The 19,973-nt window shown below is 38.8% G+C and overlaps 1 protein-coding gene across 3 annotated transcripts in view; it reads right to left on the bottom strand.

Annotated features, from left to right (window-relative positions):
• LOC104931257 (guanine nucleotide exchange factor VAV3) overlaps positions 1-19,704 on the bottom strand; it is a 55,136-nt gene extending 35,432 nt beyond the window's left edge. For 2 of the 3 annotated variants that reach the window (XM_010746218.3, XM_019276258.2), the window contains exons 1-5: positions 19,277-19,703; positions 16,098-16,214; positions 10,908-10,966; positions 10,206-10,271; positions 9,416-9,533 (exon numbers count right to left, since the gene is read on the bottom strand). In XM_010746218.3, the coding sequence (XP_010744520.2) occupies positions 9,416-9,533; positions 10,206-10,271; positions 10,908-10,966; positions 16,098-16,214; positions 19,277-19,480 (564 nt within the window). In that variant the 5' untranslated portion in view covers positions 19,481-19,703. Of the gene's footprint in view, positions 1-9,415; positions 9,534-10,205; positions 10,272-10,907; positions 10,967-16,097; positions 16,215-19,276 lie in introns of all 3 variants that reach the window. The other variant, XM_019276259.2, reaches the window with a different exon arrangement.
• Positions 19,705-19,973: the final 269 nt, after the last annotated feature.

Below are 19,973 nucleotides of genomic sequence, written 5' to 3'. Positions count from 1 at the left end.
TGACTCATTGATAAAAAAAGATACTATGATATGAAGCTTTAAAAGTTTTGACATTTAGGTCGAACTTTTTTTTTTGCAAGATGAGATTAAAAGATTACAGTTTTTGCTGTTGTAATAATGCATGATGAAACGCTGCACCACCGCAGAATCCTTAAGAATAATGAAATCAGATAAACAGTTAATTTTTTTTATTGGCACAAACTGCCATAAATAAATGTCGGCATCAGTCAAAATGACTGATTCTGCTTCAAATATCTTCGGCTTTCATAATAAATAAAAGCCAGTTTCCTTGCCAGGCATGAGATTTGTTGTGTTGTTCTCTGCCGGTGCGCAGCCTCTTCTTTTATATCTTCGATAGACAGTGAAAGCAAATGTGCGAACAAGGTTAGCCATAGCCTGCGGCTGTAGGCCATCTCGGTACGGGTCGAGAAAAGCATGTGGGCTGAGATTTAAATGCCCTTTCATTGTGGGCCCTGCTGACCTATATGACTTGAAAATGGAAAACAGGTCAGAAGGTAATGGATTGGAGGACGAGAAGTGCAGCGTACTGTGATGAAACAATGCTATTTATGTATACTATTATGATGTAGACTTGATGCAAATGCACGTATGCATGCAGGAAATAATAAATAGATGCTCAATATAATATTGTTTGTCATCTTATTTTTTTTCATAGAGAACCAAGAGCAGCAGATCAGCACAAATAAGAAAATAAATAACCCAAAAGTTACAAAATAAAAGCCAATAGTTGTGGACCAATACAAATCAACAGAACAGGACGCCACTACTGCCTACTGCTACTTAAATAAAGCACCAAGACAAATTATTACTTGAGTTAGCGTTTGGAGTATACGTGAAGAACCCCGAACAGCACCAAGAGTGTGACTGTGATCAGGAGTACGAGGCTCGTGGTGGTGCAGAGCCATCATGTGTATGCATTCCCCGCAGACATTACAGGCCCCAGGGGTGGGGGGCGGTGGAGTGATTAACAGGCGTCTCCACGATGAGCTGATGTGATAAAAGGAGCTATCTGCTCTCAAGAATCATGTGCAGTCCTGTTTTTACTGCAGATCATCACACGTGCATTCCCCAGTTAGTCATCACTTAACAGAGCGAATTAAGTTGTCACTGTTTTACTGTTCGAATACTCACTGGTGAATTTAGTATGAGCAGCCCAAACTGGACTCAAGACACCAAATCTGTAACCATCAGGACGCTGTCTAGAACGTGGTTGACTGCAGTCTTCCCACGAGAACAGATCCTTTCGGAAGGGACACAAAAAAAAAAAAAAGCACATGCTTTGGTTGTATTCGGCACTGTGAGACTTTTCATTTTTATTTTCATTTTGTGGTGTAGTGTTGTTCACCTTCGCATTATATTGCATATATACACGCTTTCAAGTCCACTGTGTCTCATCAATGCATGATAATATAAGTTTTTAAGGTCCCAACGGGTTGATAAAAGCTTTACCCAAAGGAGGCCAGCACCTGTTCTTTACTTGGTGCTCAAAGTATGAAAATCCTATAAAAACACTAAGAGCAGATAGTGAAGGACCATCTGCTTAACACTCATAGGGACTATTTCCTGGGAAAAAGTCAAAATATTGGCACTAAAAATGTTTTTGTGATTTCATAGAATTCTGAATAATCCAATGAACATTTTGTACCTGACACAATTCTAAAATGAAAAACTGCACATCTTTGTCTAAGTGCTTTATGGAAACAAACAAAACTAACTGAATTTTTACCTTGGCAGTTCTTGTGCCTGAAGAACATCCGCACATTCTGACGTCGTGCAACACGGTGTTCGCGATGAAGAAAAGCGATTTGTTCGAACCCTTCGATCTGTTCGATGTCCGAGACTTGGAAAGGTAACACACGTCATCCTTGTCTTTAACGTAGAATAATTTCTCCAACCACACCTCTCTTCTTTCTGTCTTTCCTGCTCTCATCCCGTCTTATACGTGCCTGCTTTTCTTATACATGATTTGAAAGTCTTTAGCTTTTTCAGGATCTTGCACCTTTACGAGCTGTTTCACAGGAGATCACTTCAGTGAACGTGTTGTCTGTTGGAGCTGTGTGACATCTATACAGCTGAGTGATGATGATGATGACTGTGCTGGCTGTAAGTGTAATAAATAGTACATTTTAGCGATGTTATAGTGTGTAAATAATCGAGGGAGATAACTCTTCTCACCAAGCAAAATCACATGATGGTGGCCGAGAAGGAAATGATGAAAAAACACAAACAGACTAAAGTACATCATGTTCTTGGTTCGCAGTTAAATTGAAGAGAGTTGATAAAAACAATAAAATTATCAAAATATTCATGAGTATTTTATTGAGAAAAACGGTGCTCGTACGTCACTTTTTGCAAACTGTTCTCTAGTCTGAAGTCAAATAGTCACACAAATCATTAAGTGAAGCATGTTTGCAGTCTACGGCCTGTGCATCCAGTCACACATTCAGATCATTATAGAAGCTGTAACATTATAAGACTCGGGTGTTATAGAGCCAATTAATGGTGTGATGTCTTGCCCTCACACGGAGGTGACGGTCTGCTTGCACGTGGCTTTAAGAGCTGGAAGGGTCTGGTCTTGAATTTCTGTGGACTTCTGAGGATTGTTGACTTCTTCTTTTTGTGTTTTTAATTGTGGGAGCTGGTTTTACCAGGTCAGTGGTTTGTAGTGCGCTCCTCCGGGCTACCAGCGGGCTCTCGCTCGCAGCGCAGCAGCCTTATTTCACTCTCAAAGAAAGCACGCTCACGCTGACCAACCTTATTCCCACATTTTCTTAGTTCAGTGCATTCTGTGCCAACTTTGCCTTGGAGCATCTGCGGGTTAACCATGGGAAAGACTTATTTTTTGTGTCTAAACCATTTAACTGTTGAAATGGTGTTCTTGTATTCATTTATTTAATGATTAATAAAATACACTAAGAAAACCCTTCATTTGGATAAACTACTATACCTCATGTACAATATTGTTCTTTTTTTATACATCCATTATTTGTCAGAAAGATTTTTTGATCATGAAATATTTTATTATTGAGTATACATAGCTTTTAGAACTCCAGGTATACTTCCTTGGGCAAATTAATAAAAGAAATGTTCAAGGCAAAAGATCACAAAAGTTCTTAAGCCGGACATTTTATGCATGATGTCATTTTTAACACACTCCCTCGCAGAGAAGCAGTGGTCTTGGTGTGGTCAAGGACTGCATATTGGAGCTTTGCTGTGCAGTTTCCCACACAGACTCTTTTTCTTTGGGTCAGTGTGTGGTGTCTAAAGGAGCTTCCACTTAACTGGCTGCCGTATCCCACAGGGGAGGTGCCGCCTGCTAATATGTACAGCATCCAAGCCGGGCTGCATAATCTCAGTCTGTTCAAGGGTTGTCCGTCAAAAAGACAACCTTCTGAAGGGGGAAGATTTCTGTTGCATCATTCCTGTTTTTGTTTTTCCCCCCACATTAGTTAAAAATACGGTGTGTCTGCAGGTTTACAGCGGATTGGGTTGGATCGCTTCCAAGAGTGTTGTACGGCCGAATAAGAAATGCTCAATCTCTCCTTATTTCCCAGAAAACATTCAAAAGAGAACATTTCAATCTCAGCCGGTCTAATCCACTCGGGCTGACTTGTGCCAACTCTGGCCGCAGATGAGCATAGTCCGCTGAATATCTAATGAGAGGTCTCTAACCTACATTCCTCTGCTGGGTGACTCCAGGCTTCACCCCAGAGGCAGCCACGCGCAGCCTGGAGGCCGGATGAAGATGAAGGAAGATGCACGAAATGTGTTTGTGCTTGGTAAATCGAACAGAGAAGGGATTTTGCATGAAGGAATCGCTAAAGAAATAGTTAAGACTGGAAACAGAGGGAAACAGCTAGCACGGCTCTGTCTAAATGTAACAAAATCCACCTGTCCTCTGAAGCTCACTAGTTAAAACTTAAAGACTTGTTTGTTGTTCCTTGTTCAAGAATATATGCTGTTTTACATTTATTATGTTTTTTTGGGCCCTGATAACTTATGTAAATATTCTTGGTTTATATTTTAGATAACAAGATGCTTTCTGTTTTCCTCGTGCTCTGGGGGTTTAAGATACATTTGTAAATAGGCCACACTACATGGCGGTTGGACTTCGACACAGTTGTGGGCTTTGCTTCTGAAGCCACACGTTGCTTGAGCTGTGGCAGTACATCAGACATGTCAGGCTGAAAAGACTTCTCTTTTTAAGACAACTTAGATTTATAATTTGAATCATTTTTTAAAAAAGTAAACAAATGTTTGATTTTTTTCTGGCTACTTACGCTTGTTCTCCTTTCTCTTTAAGAACTGATATTCTCTTAAGTTACTCTTCCTACGTAACACTACAACAACTGATTAGTCAGCTATCGACTGATGAATCGGTTATCATTAGCATTAAATCAGTTGTGACGGACTGACGTGTGAAAATAAAATTTACACTGATAGTTCCTCCTTTGCCACGGTGGTGATTTGGGTGGTGCTTATGAAATGAGAATACACAAATCTATATTAGGGCATAATTTCAAATGCTCACACTTGAAAGGCAGATCTTTTCGGTTTTGTTTTCAGGAAAGACATTACTTCGACTGCTGTAAATAGCATGTGAAGACGCAGAGGCCCTTTGCTGTTTAAAGCTGGTCCTCTGTCACGACAGTCACATGCACACCTGTGTTCAGCCAAAGCCACAGCACTCATTCACACAGGAAGAGGCAATAAACTGCAGATAAACAGACTGATATATCTAACAGCCATCAGGCTCAGCTTCTAACCAACACAGTCATTTGCACTGAAGAGAAAAATTATTAAGTGAGAGAGTTAAGTGGCAGATGATAAAAGCTTGAAATTAATAAATCAGCTGCGTGTCTCAGACATTAACACACCTTTCTATCATGTCAACATACTGTTTCCTGCAGCGTCTACTGACTGCACGGTGTTAACTGTCAATAGTAATCCAACATCGATAGGTGGCTTCTGTAGTACAGGATCAGTTTGGTCAGTGAAAATATCATAACTGAGCGGCTAAAACTGATGTAAAGAAACTAAAGGTTAATAATATAGCACAGAATTTGAATAATTTCTGCTCTTTGGTTTCATTTGTGATAGCAGACGTCAAAGTATGGGGGTGTACTTTTTCACATGCATCGTATTGTGTTTGTTTAGTGCAAAAAAAAGAACTTTCAGTATGGAGAGAGGGAATTGTATAATTTCATAGGGCAAAGGAAGCAGAGATTTTAACCTTATTGATTTATTGGTGTAGCAGCTTGTTAATCAGACTTTATTTTCTCTTTCTCATACACAAACACCTCCCCACCCACAAACAGAGACCTGACCAAAGTGTGAGATTCCAAGGTAGCATGACCATTTCCTGCAGACCATGCTTGTTTTTTTCGCTCTCCTTTTGACTGTTTATTTTCTGTCTCTTGCTGTTTTAATTTGATTTTGGCATGATCGTAATTCAGCATGAGCTTATGTATTTGGGTTACATTGTCCCAAATGTTCCAACAAGTTCAAACCCAAAAATTGTCTTACCTTAGTTGTTATACTTTGGGATATGTCGGATACGTCAGACAGTGAGGAAAGCGTAACCCAAACGTATTATGAATAAACTTAAATACTCAGACTAAATATGATGTCTGTTCAGCCAATGAGAATATTCCTCCCTGGTGCATAAACCACAAAATCTTTTCCACTTGTGGGTTTAATTTAAAACATTTTAACCACTTTCTAGCTGGAGTGAATGTTTAAAAATGTTCAAATGTATCAGTTCATCACGGAAACAATTCAGAATTGAGGTTTGACATGTGTGTCTTTTATAATGGCGGACTATGGAGAAAATTACATATTGTATATTTAAGTATCTAAAATGTGTGTTGTCTGCTGGTTTTCATGACATATTTTGCTGCTGCTTGGCAAATATTAAAATATTTCATGGTATGAAGTGAGTCAAATTAGAAATACTTTTTCATGGAGAAATCTGTTGTTGCTACTTGTTAGATAATGAGAGATGACGGGAAAATAAATAAAGGAGATGCTGAAGTAGCAAATGTCCCCAGCTTGATTCAAACAGCCAAAGTTCAAGTTCATGGCCAATACTCTGCAACTTAGTTAGTTATTAGTTAGTTTGTGTTAGTTGTAGTTAGTTAGTTAGTTAGTTAGTTAGTTAGTTAGTTAGTTAGTTAGTTGTTAGTTAGTTAGTTAGTTGGAGTTTTTGAGTAGTTATTGGCCTTGTTCTGGGGTTGCTACATGGTAGCTAATATTGCTAAGTGCAACAGTTTCTACGCGATAGCTCACTGGTTGTTAGGTTAGTTAGTTAGTTAGTTAGTTGTTGGTTGGTTAGTTAGTTGTTGGTTGGTTGGTTGGTTGGTTGGTTGGTTGGTTGGTTGGTTGGTTGGTTAGTTAGTTAGTTCGTTCGTTCGTTAGTTAATATTTAGATAGTTAATTGGCCCTGTTTGTTGGTGGTTGCTACATGGTATGCTAAATAATTGCTAAGATGCAACAATTTCTATGCGATAGCTCACTGGTTGTTAGGTTAGTTAGTTAGTTAGTTAGTTAGTTAGTTAGTTAGTTAGTTAGTTACTAACTACTTGCTACAAGGTTTCTGAGTCATTTGAGGCAGTACAAGAACTTCAGGTGGTTGCTTAATACGTGCTAAGAGGTAGGTAACTGGTTACTAAGTGTTAGGCATGGGTTACTCGGTGGTTGGACAGATTGATTTTCACAGTGCTGGATGATTGCAGTGGTTGTAATATATTCTGAAGGGCTTATCATGTATATTTATGCATCAGACAACTCTAATATACAATACCCTGTTAATCGTATTGAATGATGGACTTGGCATCAATGTTGTTTGCTTCACTCTATGATTAAGTCGCAAGTCAGCCAATCAGTCGTAATTAAAGCTGGGATGTTGATGCAAATGCTATTTACACCTCAGAACCTCAGAACCGTAATTAAATAACTTCAATATGGCACTAACATATGAGTCTCTCTCTTCTCTCTTCTCTAAATCTGTCTATGAGCCTCCAAAAAACATGAATCAACACACTTTTTTCCCCGCACCAGGTCAGGACACTCTATCCAAGCTCCTTACACAGCAATTGCACAACAAGGAGGATTCAAGTAAGTCACATTTGTATGTCAGCAAACATTTCAGCACTGCAACTCACGTCCACCTCGTCGCCCCCCTTTATGACACTGCAGCCACACTTAGTCATGTCTCACTCACTTGTTTTCAGTTTCACCAGATGTTTTACCTTATTACTAGAAATGAGAAACACCTGCTGTTTTCACAATGCTGCGTGTTTTTTTTATTATTTTTAAACATATGTTTATTGAAATATAGCAGTAAACAAAGAAAAACACCAACAGCAGCAAAATGGCAAATGTGACAGAAATACAAGACAAAAAATAAATGAATGACAAAGTTGTCCATCTGTCTCTGGCTTAAAAAAAATGTTTTTATGCATTTTATGCATTTTTCTTTTCTATTACTTTGGCATCTTTAAGGCATTTAGGCAATGTGAGCATAGGGGAGCTCAGATCCCATCCCAATAAATCGGGCCCATTAAACTGTGTTGATAAATGAGTAAATGTCCAAACTAGTTGCTATACAAAAGCATTTAGCTGTAGTAGATCAAAGTTAGCTCCCTGCCCTAAGTCACTCATTAATTAGAGTTTTTTCCATGGTGATTTTGATGTTAAACACTGAGCTTCACACTGCTTTGCTGTCATTCCCAGGCCATTCCCAACCGAGGAGAGCCTAAAAGACGAGGACATTTACAATAACCTGGAAGACTTGATTGAGTATGTATGAGGCTCCCTCTCTGTGGGACATTACTGTGGTGATAGAAACATGATTATGCTCAGTAGCAGAAACCAGCTAGCTCATCATCCATGCTCTCCAGGGTCCGGACACCCACATGTTTTGGTAAAAGGCTTGGCTCCTTCTCTGGTTACTGTCAGAGGGAACGAATGAGTAAAATTCTGCATGTTTTTGCTGAGTGCTTGCATACCACCCACATCGAGCCTCTGAATGGGTGCTGTTGACAGTTTGATTAATAGATAAAGATGAATTACAGTAAAGTAGAGAACATATGTAATAACAGATACAGCATGTACAGTATATTATTTTCATGTAACATTAGAGGTTCAGAGCATGTTTATTTGAGTTGTGCATTACGCCTTTCTAAAGTTTTTCATCTCTAATACATGCAGTGATTAGAAGTTAATTATGAATGATGAATATGAGAAAAGACTCTTAATTTTCATGTATTATTTGATTATTTTTATGATAGTAAACAGTTTGTAATGACATAGACACTGTCCAGGAAATGTGTCTGGTTATCTCTTACAGTACATTTAATATTTGTTGACACAATGCAAGAAGTAGTTTGTGATTGAATCAACACATTTTAGAGATGTTACGTGTGTGTGTGTGTGTGTGTGTATAGTGAGAATGCCTTGAGGACGAGGACGACTTGTATGCGGCGGTCTATGGGCTAGAAGATGACAATGAAGGTGGTGAGATCTATGAAGACCTCATGAGGACTGAGCAGCACCCCCCATTGGTACTGCAATGAGTCCACACACATTATTTACTCACTCACTGATCACTCATGTTTGGGCAAAATACTTCCAGAAACCTCATACTGATATGTTCAGATTATAACCGCAAAAATGTTACATTGTTGAATTATAACCCACAAAGTAAATTTCCAATTTGAACTTCACTCAGCCAGTTGTAGTTCACAGTGAGTTGCAAGCATCTCGCTCACTAATGTAAAGGACAAAGTCCTTACTAAAGCCAGTGGTTGACTCAATGAGAAGAAACCCCTTAGCATCTGTACATATAAAGGTCTCATTCTAAGGCATCAAAACATAACAATTAATATTATTATTATTATTAGTAGTAGTAAGTATGTATAGTAGTAGTATATTTTAACAACACTACACATGTCTGCCTGACCTGTGCACAGACTATGAAAGTTTATTATAAGCAAGAAGTTTATTAAGAAATAAAATATGGTCTTCAAAAGTTTAAATAGCTCAGGAAAAAAGAAATAATAATAATAATAATAATAATAATAATAATAATAATTGTTATGTTTTGTTGCCTTAGAATGAGCCCTTTATATGTACAGATGCTAAGGGGTTTCTTCTATTGAGTCAACCACTGGCTTTAGTAAGGACCTTTGTCCTTTACATTATGAAGTAGATACTGGATTACAGGTGAGAAGTTCAAATTGGAAATTTTACTTTGTGGGTTATAATTCAACAATGTAACATTTTTGCGGTTATAATCTGACAATATCAGGTATGAGGTATTCTGGAAGTATTTTGCCCAAACATGAGTGAGTCAGTGAGTGAGTAAATAAGTGTGTGTGACTCATTGCAGTACCAATGGGGGGTGCTGCTCAGTCCTCATGAGGTCTTCATAGATCTCACCACCTTCATTGTCATCTTCTAGCCCATAGACCGCCGCATACAAGTCGTCCTCGTCCTCAAGGGCATTCTCACTATAACACACACACACACACACGTTAACATCTCTAAAATGTGTTGATTATCAATCACAAACTACTTCTTGCATTGTGGATCAACAAATATTAAATGTACTGTAAGAGATATACACAGACACATTTCCTGGACAGTGTCTATGTCATTACAAACTGTTTACTATCATAAAAATAATCAAATAATACATGGAAAATTAAGACTTTGGCTGCTCCTTGTCTCATATTCATCAATTCATAATTAACTTCTAATCACTGCATGTATTAGAGAATGAAAAACTTTAGAAAGGCGTAATGCACAACTCAAAATAAACATGCTCTGAACCTCTAATGTGACATGAAAATAATATACTGTACATGCTGTATCTGTTTATTACATATGTTCTCTACTTTACTGTAATTCATCTTTATCTATTAATCAAACTGTCAACAGCACCCATTCAGAGGCTCGATGTGGGTGGTATGCAAGCACTCAGCAAAAACATGCAGAATTATTACTCATTCGTTCCCTCTGACAGTAACAGAGAAACGGAGCCAAGCCTTTTACCAAAACATGTGGGTGTCCGGACCCCTGGAGAGCATGGATGATGAGCATAGCTGGTTTCTGCTACTGAGCATAATCATGTTTCTATCAACACTAGTAATGGTCCCACAGAGAGGGAGCCTCATACATACTCAATCAAGTCTTCCAGGTTATTGTAAATGTCCTCGTCTTTTAGGCTCTCCTCGGTTGGGAATGGCCTGGGAATGACAGCAAAGCAGTGTGAAGCTCAGTGTTTAACATAAAGATCACCATGGAAAAAAACTCTAATTAATGAGTGACTTAGGGCAGGGAGCTAACTTTTGATCTACTACAGCCTAAAATGCTTTTGTATAGCAACTAGTTTGGACAAATTTACTCATTTATCAACACAGTTTAATGGGCCCGATTTTTTTTGGGATGGAGATCTGCAGCTCCCCTATGCTCACATTGCCTAAAATGCCTTAAAGATGCCAAAATAATAGAAAAGAAAAATCCATATAATGCATAAAAAACATTTTTTTAAAAGCCAGAGACAGATGGACAACTTTGTCATTCATTTATTTTCTGTCTTGTATTTCTGTCACATTTGCCATTTTGCTGCTGTTGGTGTTTTTTCTTTGTTTACTGCATATATTTCAATAAACATATTGTTTAAAAATAATCAAAAAGACACGCAGCATTTGGAAAACAGCAGGTGTTTCTCATTTCTAGTAATAAGGTAAAACATCTGGTGAAACTGAAAACAAGTGAGTGAGACATGACTAAGTGTGGCTGCAGTGTCAGTAAAGGGGGGCGACGAGGTGGACGTGAAGTGCAGGTGCTGAAATGTTTGCTGACATACAAATGTGACTTACTTGAATCCTCCTTGTTGTGCAATTGCTGTGTAAGAGAGCTTGGATAGAGTGTCCATGACCTGGTGCGGGGAAAAAAGTGTGTTGATTCATGTTTTTTTGGATGGCTCATAGACAGATTTAGAGAAGAGAGAAGAGAGAGACTCACTATGTTAGTGCCATATTGAAGTTATTATAATTACCGGTTCTGAGGTTCTGAGGTGTAAATAGCATTTGCATCAACATCCCAGCTTTAATTACGACTGATTGGCTGACTTGCGACTTAATCATAGAGTGAAAGCAAACAAACATTGATGCCAAAGTCCATCATTCAATAAGATTAACAGGGTATTGTATATTAGAGTTGTCTGATGACATAAATATACATGATAAGTCACCTTCAGAATATATTAGCAACCACTGCAATCATCCAGCACTGTGAAAATCATATCTGTCCAACCACCGAGTAACACCATGCCTAACACTTAGTAACCAGTTAGCAACCTCTTAGCACGTATTAAGCAACCACCTGAAGTTCTTGTAACTGCCTCAAATGCCTCAGAAACCTTGTAGCAACAGCCAATAAACAACGCAAATTAATTAACTAACTAACTAAACTAACTAACCTAACAACCAGTGAGCTATCGCGTAGAAACTGTTGCATCTTAGCAATTATTTACCACAGCAACGACCAACACACAGGGCCAATTAACGATCAAAATATTAACTAACTAACTAACTAACTAACTAACTAACTAACTAACTAACCAACCAACCAACCAACCAACCAACAACTAACTAACTAACTAACTAAGTTGCAGAGATATTGGCCATGAACTTGAACTTTGGCTGTTTGAATCAAGCTGGGGACATTTGCTACTTCAGCATCTCCTTTATTACCTAATTTTCCCGTCATCTCTCATTATCTAACAAGGTAGCAACAACAGATTTCTCCATGAAAAAGTATTTCTAATTTGACCCACTTTCATACCATGAAATATTTTAATATTTGCCATAGCAGCAGCAAAATATGTCACTGAAAACCAGCAGGACAACACACATTCTTAGATACTTAAATATACAATATGTAATTTTCTCCATAGTCCGCCATTATAAAAGACACCTCAATTCTGAATTGTTTCCGTGATGAATTGATACATTGAGGTTTTAAAATTTTAAAACATTCACTCCAGCTGAGAAAAGTGGTTAAAATGTTTAAAATTAAACCCACAAGCTGGAAAAGATTTTGTGGTTTATGCACCAGGGAGGAATATTCTCATTGGCCTGAATAGACATCATATTTGAGTCTGAGTATTTAAGTTGTTTTCATAATACGTTTGGTTACGCTTTTCCTCACTGTCTGACGTATCTGACATATCCCTAAAAGTATAACAACTAGAGGTAAGTCAATTCTTTGGGTTGGAACATTGTTGGAAACATTTGGGATAATGTAACCCAAATACATAAGCTCATGCTGAATAACGATCATGCCAAAATCAAATTAAAACAGCAAGAGACAGAAAATAAACAGTCAAAAGGAGAGCGATAAAAACAAGCATGGTCTGCAGGAAATGGTCATGCTACCTTGGAATCTCACACCTTTGAGTCAGGCTCTCTGTTTGTGTGGGTGGAGGTGTTTGTGTATGAGAAAGAGAAAAATAAAGTCTGATTAACAAGCTGCTACACCAATAAATCAATAAGGTTAAAATCTCTGCTTCCTTTGCCACTATGAAATTATACAATTCCCTCCCTTCCATTGACTGAAAGTTGCTTTTTTTGCACTAAACAAACACAATACGATGCCTGTGAAAAAGTACACCCCATACTTTCTGACGTCTGCTATCACAAATGAAACCAAAAGAGCAGAAATTATTCAAATTCTGTGCTATAATTATTAACCTTTAGTTTCTTTACATCAGTTTTAGCCGCTCAGTTATGATATTTTCACTGACCAAACTGATCCTGTACTACAGGAAGCCACCTAGTCGATGTTTGGATATACAGTATTGACAGTTAACACCGTGCAGTCAGTAGACGCTGCAGGAGAAACAGTATGTTGACATGATAGAAAGGTGTGTTAATGTCATGAGACACGCAGCTGATTTATTAATTTCAAGCTTTTATCATCTGCCACTTAACTCTCTCACTTAATAATTTCTTCTCTTCAAGTGCAAATGACTGTGTTAGGTTAGAAGCATGAGCCTGATGGCTGTTAGATATATCAGTCTGTTTATCTGCAGTTTATTGCCTCTTCCTGTGTGAATGAGTGCTGTGGCTTTGGCTGAACACAGGTGTGCATGTGACTGTCGTGACAGAGACCAGCTTTAAAACAGCAAAGGGCCTCTGCGTCTTCACATGCTATTTACAGCAGTCGAAGTAATGTCTTTCCTGAAACAAAACCGAAAAGGATCTGCCTTTCAAGTGTGAGCATTTGAAATGTTGCCCTAATATAGATTTGTGTATTCTCATTTCATAAGCACACACCCAAATCACACCGTGGCAAAAGGAGGAACTATCAGTGTAAATTTTATTTTCACACGTCACGTCCGTCACAACTGATTTAATGCTAATGATAACCGATTCATCAGTCGATAGCTGACTAATCAGTTTGTTGTAGTGTTACGTAGGAAGAGTAACTTAAGAGAAATACCAGTTCTTAAAGAGAAAAGGAAGAACAAGTGTAAGTACGCCAGAAATGAAACATTTGTTTACTTTTTAAAAAATTATTCAAATTATAAATCTCAAGTTGTCTTAAAAAGAAAGTCGTTTTCAGGCCTGACATGTCTGATGTACTGCCACAGCTCAAGCAACGTGTGGCTTCAGAAGCAAAGCCACAAACTGTGTCGAAGTCCAACCGCCATGTAAGTGTGGCCTATTTACAAAATGTATCTTAAACCCCCAGAGCACAGAGGAAAACAGAAAGCATCTGGTTATCTAAAATATAAACAAGAATATTTACAATAAGTTATATAGGGTCCCAAAAAACATAATAAATGTAGAAACAGCATATATTTCTTGAACAAGAGACACAAACAAACAAGTCTTTAAGTTTTAACTAGTGAGCTTCAGAGGACAGGTGGATTTTGTTACATTTAGACAGAGCCGTGCTAGCTGTTTCCCTCTGTTTCCAGTCTTAACTATTTCTTTAGCGATTCCTTCAATGCAAAATCCCTTTCTCTGTTCGATTTACCAAGCACAAACACATTTCGTGCATCTTCCCTTCATCTTCATCCGGCCTCCAGGCTGCAGCGTGGCTGCCCTCTGGGGTGAAGCCTGGAGTCACCCAGCAGAGGAATGTAGGTTAGAGAACTCTCATTAGATATTCAGCGGACTAATGCTCAGTCTGCGGCCAGAGTTGGCACAAGTCAACCCGAGTGGATTAGACCGGCTGAGATTTGAAAAATGTTCTCTTTTGAATGTTTTCTGGGAAAATAAGGAAGAGATTGAGCATTTCTTATTCGGCCGTACAACACTTCTTGGAAGCGATCCAACCCAATCGCTGTAACCTGCAGACACACCGTATTTTTAACTAATGATGGGGGGAAAAACAAAACAGGAATGATGCAACAGAATCTTCCCCCTTCAGAGGCTTGTCTTTTTGACGGACAACCCTTGAACATGACTGAGATTATGCAGCCCGACTTGGATGTGCTGTACATATTAGCAGGCGGCACCTCCCCTGTGGGATTACGAGCAGCCAGATTAAGTGGAAGCTTCTTTAGAACACCACACACTGAACCCAAAGAAAAGAGAGTCTGTGTGGGAAACTGCACAGCAAAGCTCAATATGCAGTCCTTGACACTTCACACCAAAGACCACTGCCTAGTCTCTGCGGGGAAGTGTGTTAAAAATTGAATCATGCATAAAATGTCCGGCTTAAGAACTTTTGATGTATCTTTTGCCTTGAACATTTCTTTTAATTAAATTTTGCACACACATAGAGGAAGTATACCTGGAGTTCTAAAAGCTTATGTAATACTAAATTAATAAAATATTTCAAATAGATCAAAAATCTGCTCTGACAAAATAATGGATGCATAAAAAAAGAAAATATTGTACATGAGGTATAGTAGTTTATCCAAATGAAGGGCTTTTCTTAGGTATTTTAATTGAATCATAAAATAAATGAATACAAAGAACATCCATTTCAACAGTTAAATGGTTTAGACACAAATAATAATGTCTTTCCTCATGGTTAACCCGCAGATGCTCCAAGGCAAAGTTAGGCACAGAATGCACTGAACTAAGAAAATGTGGGAATAAGGTTGGTCAGCGTGAGCGTGCTTTCTTCTGAGAAGTGAAATAAGGCTGCTGCGCTGCGAGCGAGAGCCCGCTGAGTAACTAGGAGGAGCGCACTACAAACCCACTGACCTGGTAAAACCAGCTCCCACAATTAAAAACACAAAAAGAAGAAGTCAAGCAATCCCTTCAGAAGTCCAGCAGAAAATTCAAGACCAGACCCTTCGACAGCTCTTAAAGCCACGTGCAAGCAGACACGTCACGCCTCCGTGTGAGGGCAAGACATCACACCATTAATTGGCTCTATAACACCCGAGTCTTATAATGTTACACTGCTTATAATGATCTGAATGTGTGACTGGATGCACAGGCAGATAGACTGCAAATGCAGTGATGCACTTTAATGATTTCTAGTGACTATTTGACTTACAGACTAGAGAACAGTTTGCAAAAAGTGTACGTACTGAGCACCGTTTTTCTCAATGAAAAATACTTCACTGAATATTTTGATAATTTTATTGTTTTTATCAACTGTCTTCAATTCTAACTGCGAACCAAGAACATGATGTACTTTAGTCTGTTTGTGTTTTTTCATCATTTCCTTTCTCGGCACCATCATGTGATTTGCTTAGTGTGAGAAGAGTTATCTCCCTCGATTATTTACAACTATAACATCTGTAAAATGTACTATTTATTACACTTACAGCCAGCACAGTCATCATCATCATCACTCAGCTGTAATAGATGTCACACAGCTCCAACAGACAACACGTTCACTTGAAGTGATTTCCTTGTGAAACAGCTCGTAAAGGTGCAAGATCCTGAAAAAGCTTAAAGACTTTCATAAATCATCGTAATAAGAAAAGCAGGCACGTATAAGACGGGATGAGAGCAGGAAAGAACAGAAGAGAGCAGAGGTGTGGTTGGAGAACATTCATTCTACGTTAAAAAGACAAGGATGGACGTGGGCGTTACCTTTCCAAAGTCTCGGACATCGAACAGATCGAAGGGTTCGAACAAATCGCTTTTCTTCATCGCGAACACCGTGTTGCACGACGTCAGGAATGTGCGGATGTTCTTCAGGCACAAGAACTGCCAAGGGTAAAAATTCAGTTTAGTTTTGTTTGTTTTTCATGAAGCACTTAGACAAATATGTGCAGTTTTTCATTTTAGAATTGTGTCAGGTACAAAATGTTCACTGGATTATTCAGAATTCTAGAAATCACAAAAAACATTTTTTAGTGCCAATATTTTTGACTTTTTCCCAAAGAAATAGTCCCTATGAGCTGTTAACAGCAGATGGTCCTTCAACTATCTGCTCTTAAGTGTTTTGAATAGGATTTTTCATACTTTGAGCACCAAAGTAAAGACAGGTGCATGTGCCTCCTTTGAGGTAAAAGCTTTTTTCAACCCTTTGGACCTTAATAAACTTATATTATCATGCATTGATGAGAACACAGTGGACTTGAAAGCGTGTATATATGCAAATATAAATGCGAAGGTGAACAACACATACACCACAAAATGAAAATAAAAAATGAAAGTCTCACAGTGCCGAATGAAACCACAAAGCATGTGCTTTTTTTTTTTTTTTGGTGTCACTTCCGAAAAGGATCTGTGTCTCAGTGGGAAGACTGCAGTCAAACCACTTTCTAAGACAGCGTCCTGATGGTTACAGATTTGGGTGTCTTGAGTCCAGTTTGGGCTGCTCATACTAAATTCACCCAGTGAAGTATTCGAACAGTAAACAAGTGAAGCAACTTAATTCGCTCTGTTAAGTGATGACTAAACTGGGGAATGCACGTGTGATGATCTGCAGTAAAAACAGGACTGCAACATGATTCTTGAGAGCAGATAGGCTCCTTTTTATCACATCAGCTCATCGTGGAGACGCCTGTAATCACTCCACCGCCCCCCACCCCTGGGGCCCTGTATGTCTGCGGAGGAAGTGCATACACATGATGGCTCTGCACCACCACGAGCCTCGTACTCCTGATCACAGTCACACCTCTGGTGCATGTTCGGGGTTTCTTCACGTATACTCAAACGCTAACTCAAGTAAATAGATTTGTCTTGGTGCTTTATTTAGTAGCAGTAGCAGTAGTGGTCGTCCTGTTCATGTTGATTTGATATTGGTCCAACTATTGAGCTTTTATTTTGTAACTTTTGGGATTATTTATTTTCTTATTTGTGCTGATCTGCTGTCTGTTTCTCTATGAAAAAAAAATAAGTGACCCAAACATATATGATATTGAGCATCTATTTATTAATTTCCTGTCATGCATACGATGCATTTGCATCAAAGTCTACATCATATATAGTATGACATAAATAGCATTTTCATCACAGTACGCTGCACTCTCGTCCTCCAATCCATTACCTTCATGCCCTTGTTTCCATTTTCAAGATCATAGGTCAGCAGGGCACAATGAAAGTGCCATTTAAAATCTCGAGCCCACATGCTTTTCTCGACCGTACCGAGATGGCCTACAGCCGCAGGCTATGGCTAACCATTGTTCTGCACATTTGCTTTCACTGTCTATCGAAGATATAAAAGAAGAGGCTGCGCACCGGCAGAGAACACACACAACACAATCTCATGCCTGGCAAGGAAACTGGCTTTTATTTATTATGAAAGCAGAGATATTTGAAGGCAGAATCAGTCATTTTGACTAGATGCCGACATTTATTTATGGCAGTTTGTGGCCAATAAAAAAATGTAACTGTTTATCTGATTTCATTATTCTTAAGGATTCTGCGGTGGTGCAGCGTTTCAGTCATGCATTTATTACAACAGCTAAAAAACGTAATCTTTTAATCTCATCTTGCAAAAAAAAAAAAGTTCGACCTAAATGTCAAAACTTTTTAAAAGCTTCATATCATAGTATCTTTTTTTATCAATGAGTCATTTAACCTTATGGATTCAGATAAAAACAGGTCACGTCTGTTGGAGATTTCTTGGAATCAAAGGGTGTGATTCGATGACATATTCGCGTGTCATATGTCTCATGCTTTTAAGAAAGCCTGATAAAGATCTAATCATCCGTAATGTTGCACGCAAAGTGTTGGTGACATATTACAAAAATGCATGAAAAGCAATTGGCGCCTAACAGAGATATGTTGCCACACTTTAAATGTCTGTCACCATTATAAGTGACATTTGCTTTTCACCACATTAAGTTATTATGTTTTATTCTGAAATTTAAAAAAAGAGAGAGAGTGTCCTGGCCAAAATAGTGTTTTGTAGTATAAGATATATGTCTACTAATGGATAACCAGTGTTTTAGAGGAAAAGCAAACTACAAGCTTCTGCACACATAATAAAAGTTCCCTAACTAATGGGTGGATCAAAGCCAGGATTTTATCAGGCCTCTCCAGTGGTTGGGGGAAGAATTATGGGTAAAGAGAGGTCAAGCCTCAGACTCATTCCTCGTGGTTTCATTGGCACTCCCTCGCTTAGCCGAAAAGAGTTTGTTTAGAGTTAGATTTTTTTTTAAAAACTACAGACTGAATCTGTTTTACGATTATTTGTCATATTTAGAGAGATGTCCACATCAGCTGATTATCTCCAAATGAGTCGGCCAAAGGTCAATCCGTGGCACTGTTTTCTAAAATAGTTACAGTGACACGGTGCTAGAGGAGAATCTGTGTTCCCAGATTCTGGAATAGAAGACAATGTTGGAAAACGGCCATGCAGTGGTTTGTTTTGAAATCATGGAATAACTACAATGGTACAAAAAAATAAATGCTCCCATACATCTGGAGTGAAGTTTAAAGAAGTCTTCAGTGATTCTTTGCCTGCAGGTGTCTTCACAAAATAAAACATAATGCATCAACATATTGTAGATTCTACTTTGTTTCTGTGGTGGTGTGTTTAAAGACCTCATGTGATCACAGTCATCTCTTGAAAAGCAGCTGCCTACTTGTGTAAATACTTGCATGCATACCACAACACATTTCCCAGTCATTTGTCAGAAGCACAAGTGATCTGATCGTTGTCATATAACTGCAGCTTTACTATTATGGCATGCTTTAAAATCGCAATAATGTCTGGCTGCGCTCATTTGGACACGTTCTTCCATGGCAGGTTTGCAGTTCCTTGAACTACACAAACATAAGTTGCTTTGGAAGCAGAGCAGAAATGAGCGGTCTACCTGTGACATCTGTGGCCTCAGATTAATCTCTTTCAGGTTGATGGTCTGAGGTCTCAAGTTGTTGAGCAGCTGGCACAGTAGGACCCCGTCCCGCAGGGTTTGTGCCAGGTCAAACACCTGCGCCGTGTCCGCGGTCACCCGGTGGTTCTCGGGCAGCACGTTGCAGCTGATCAGCCACATCGCGCATTGCCTCCAGTATTCCATGATGTGAAAAAAAAAAAGAAGCAGGTCAGTGCTAAAATGTTCAAACTTTGTCCCTATCTTAAACCCGTGCGAGGCATGATAGATGCGCTCTGCGCTGGCTGTTAGGTCTCTCCAAACTCCGGCATCGCCTCTGGAGGACAGAGAGAGCTGCTGCAGCTTAAGAGCGCAGCGCAGCTGGGGAGGGCTGTCGTGAATCCCCCTCTGTCAGTGTGAACTTCCCCTTCCGTCTTCTGTCAAATTTCCACAGAGGTGGTCGTAATTAAAAATAAAAAAAATCCTTATTTCTGAAATGAGTTGCCGGTTTGCACCTGCAGAATCAGATGAAACAAGTCCTGCACACTCCATGAAGCTTCTGACTGAATAAACTTGACTGAAAAATATTAAATCAACGATAATTATTTCTGAGTTTGTACTTTAAGGTGACGCGTCCACCACCATTTCTATGCATGCAAGTTTTTGTGACATTGTTTTTAAACTATATGGAGCTTCAGCT

This window comes from Larimichthys crocea, chromosome II, assembly GCF_000972845.2.
Source record: "Larimichthys crocea isolate SSNF chromosome II, L_crocea_2.0, whole genome shotgun sequence".
In the NCBI taxonomy this organism is placed as follows: domain Eukaryota; kingdom Metazoa; phylum Chordata; class Actinopteri; family Sciaenidae; genus Larimichthys; species Larimichthys crocea.
The sequence above is the reverse complement of the archived record's forward strand: the minus strand, read 5'-3'. Positions and strand labels throughout refer to the sequence as shown.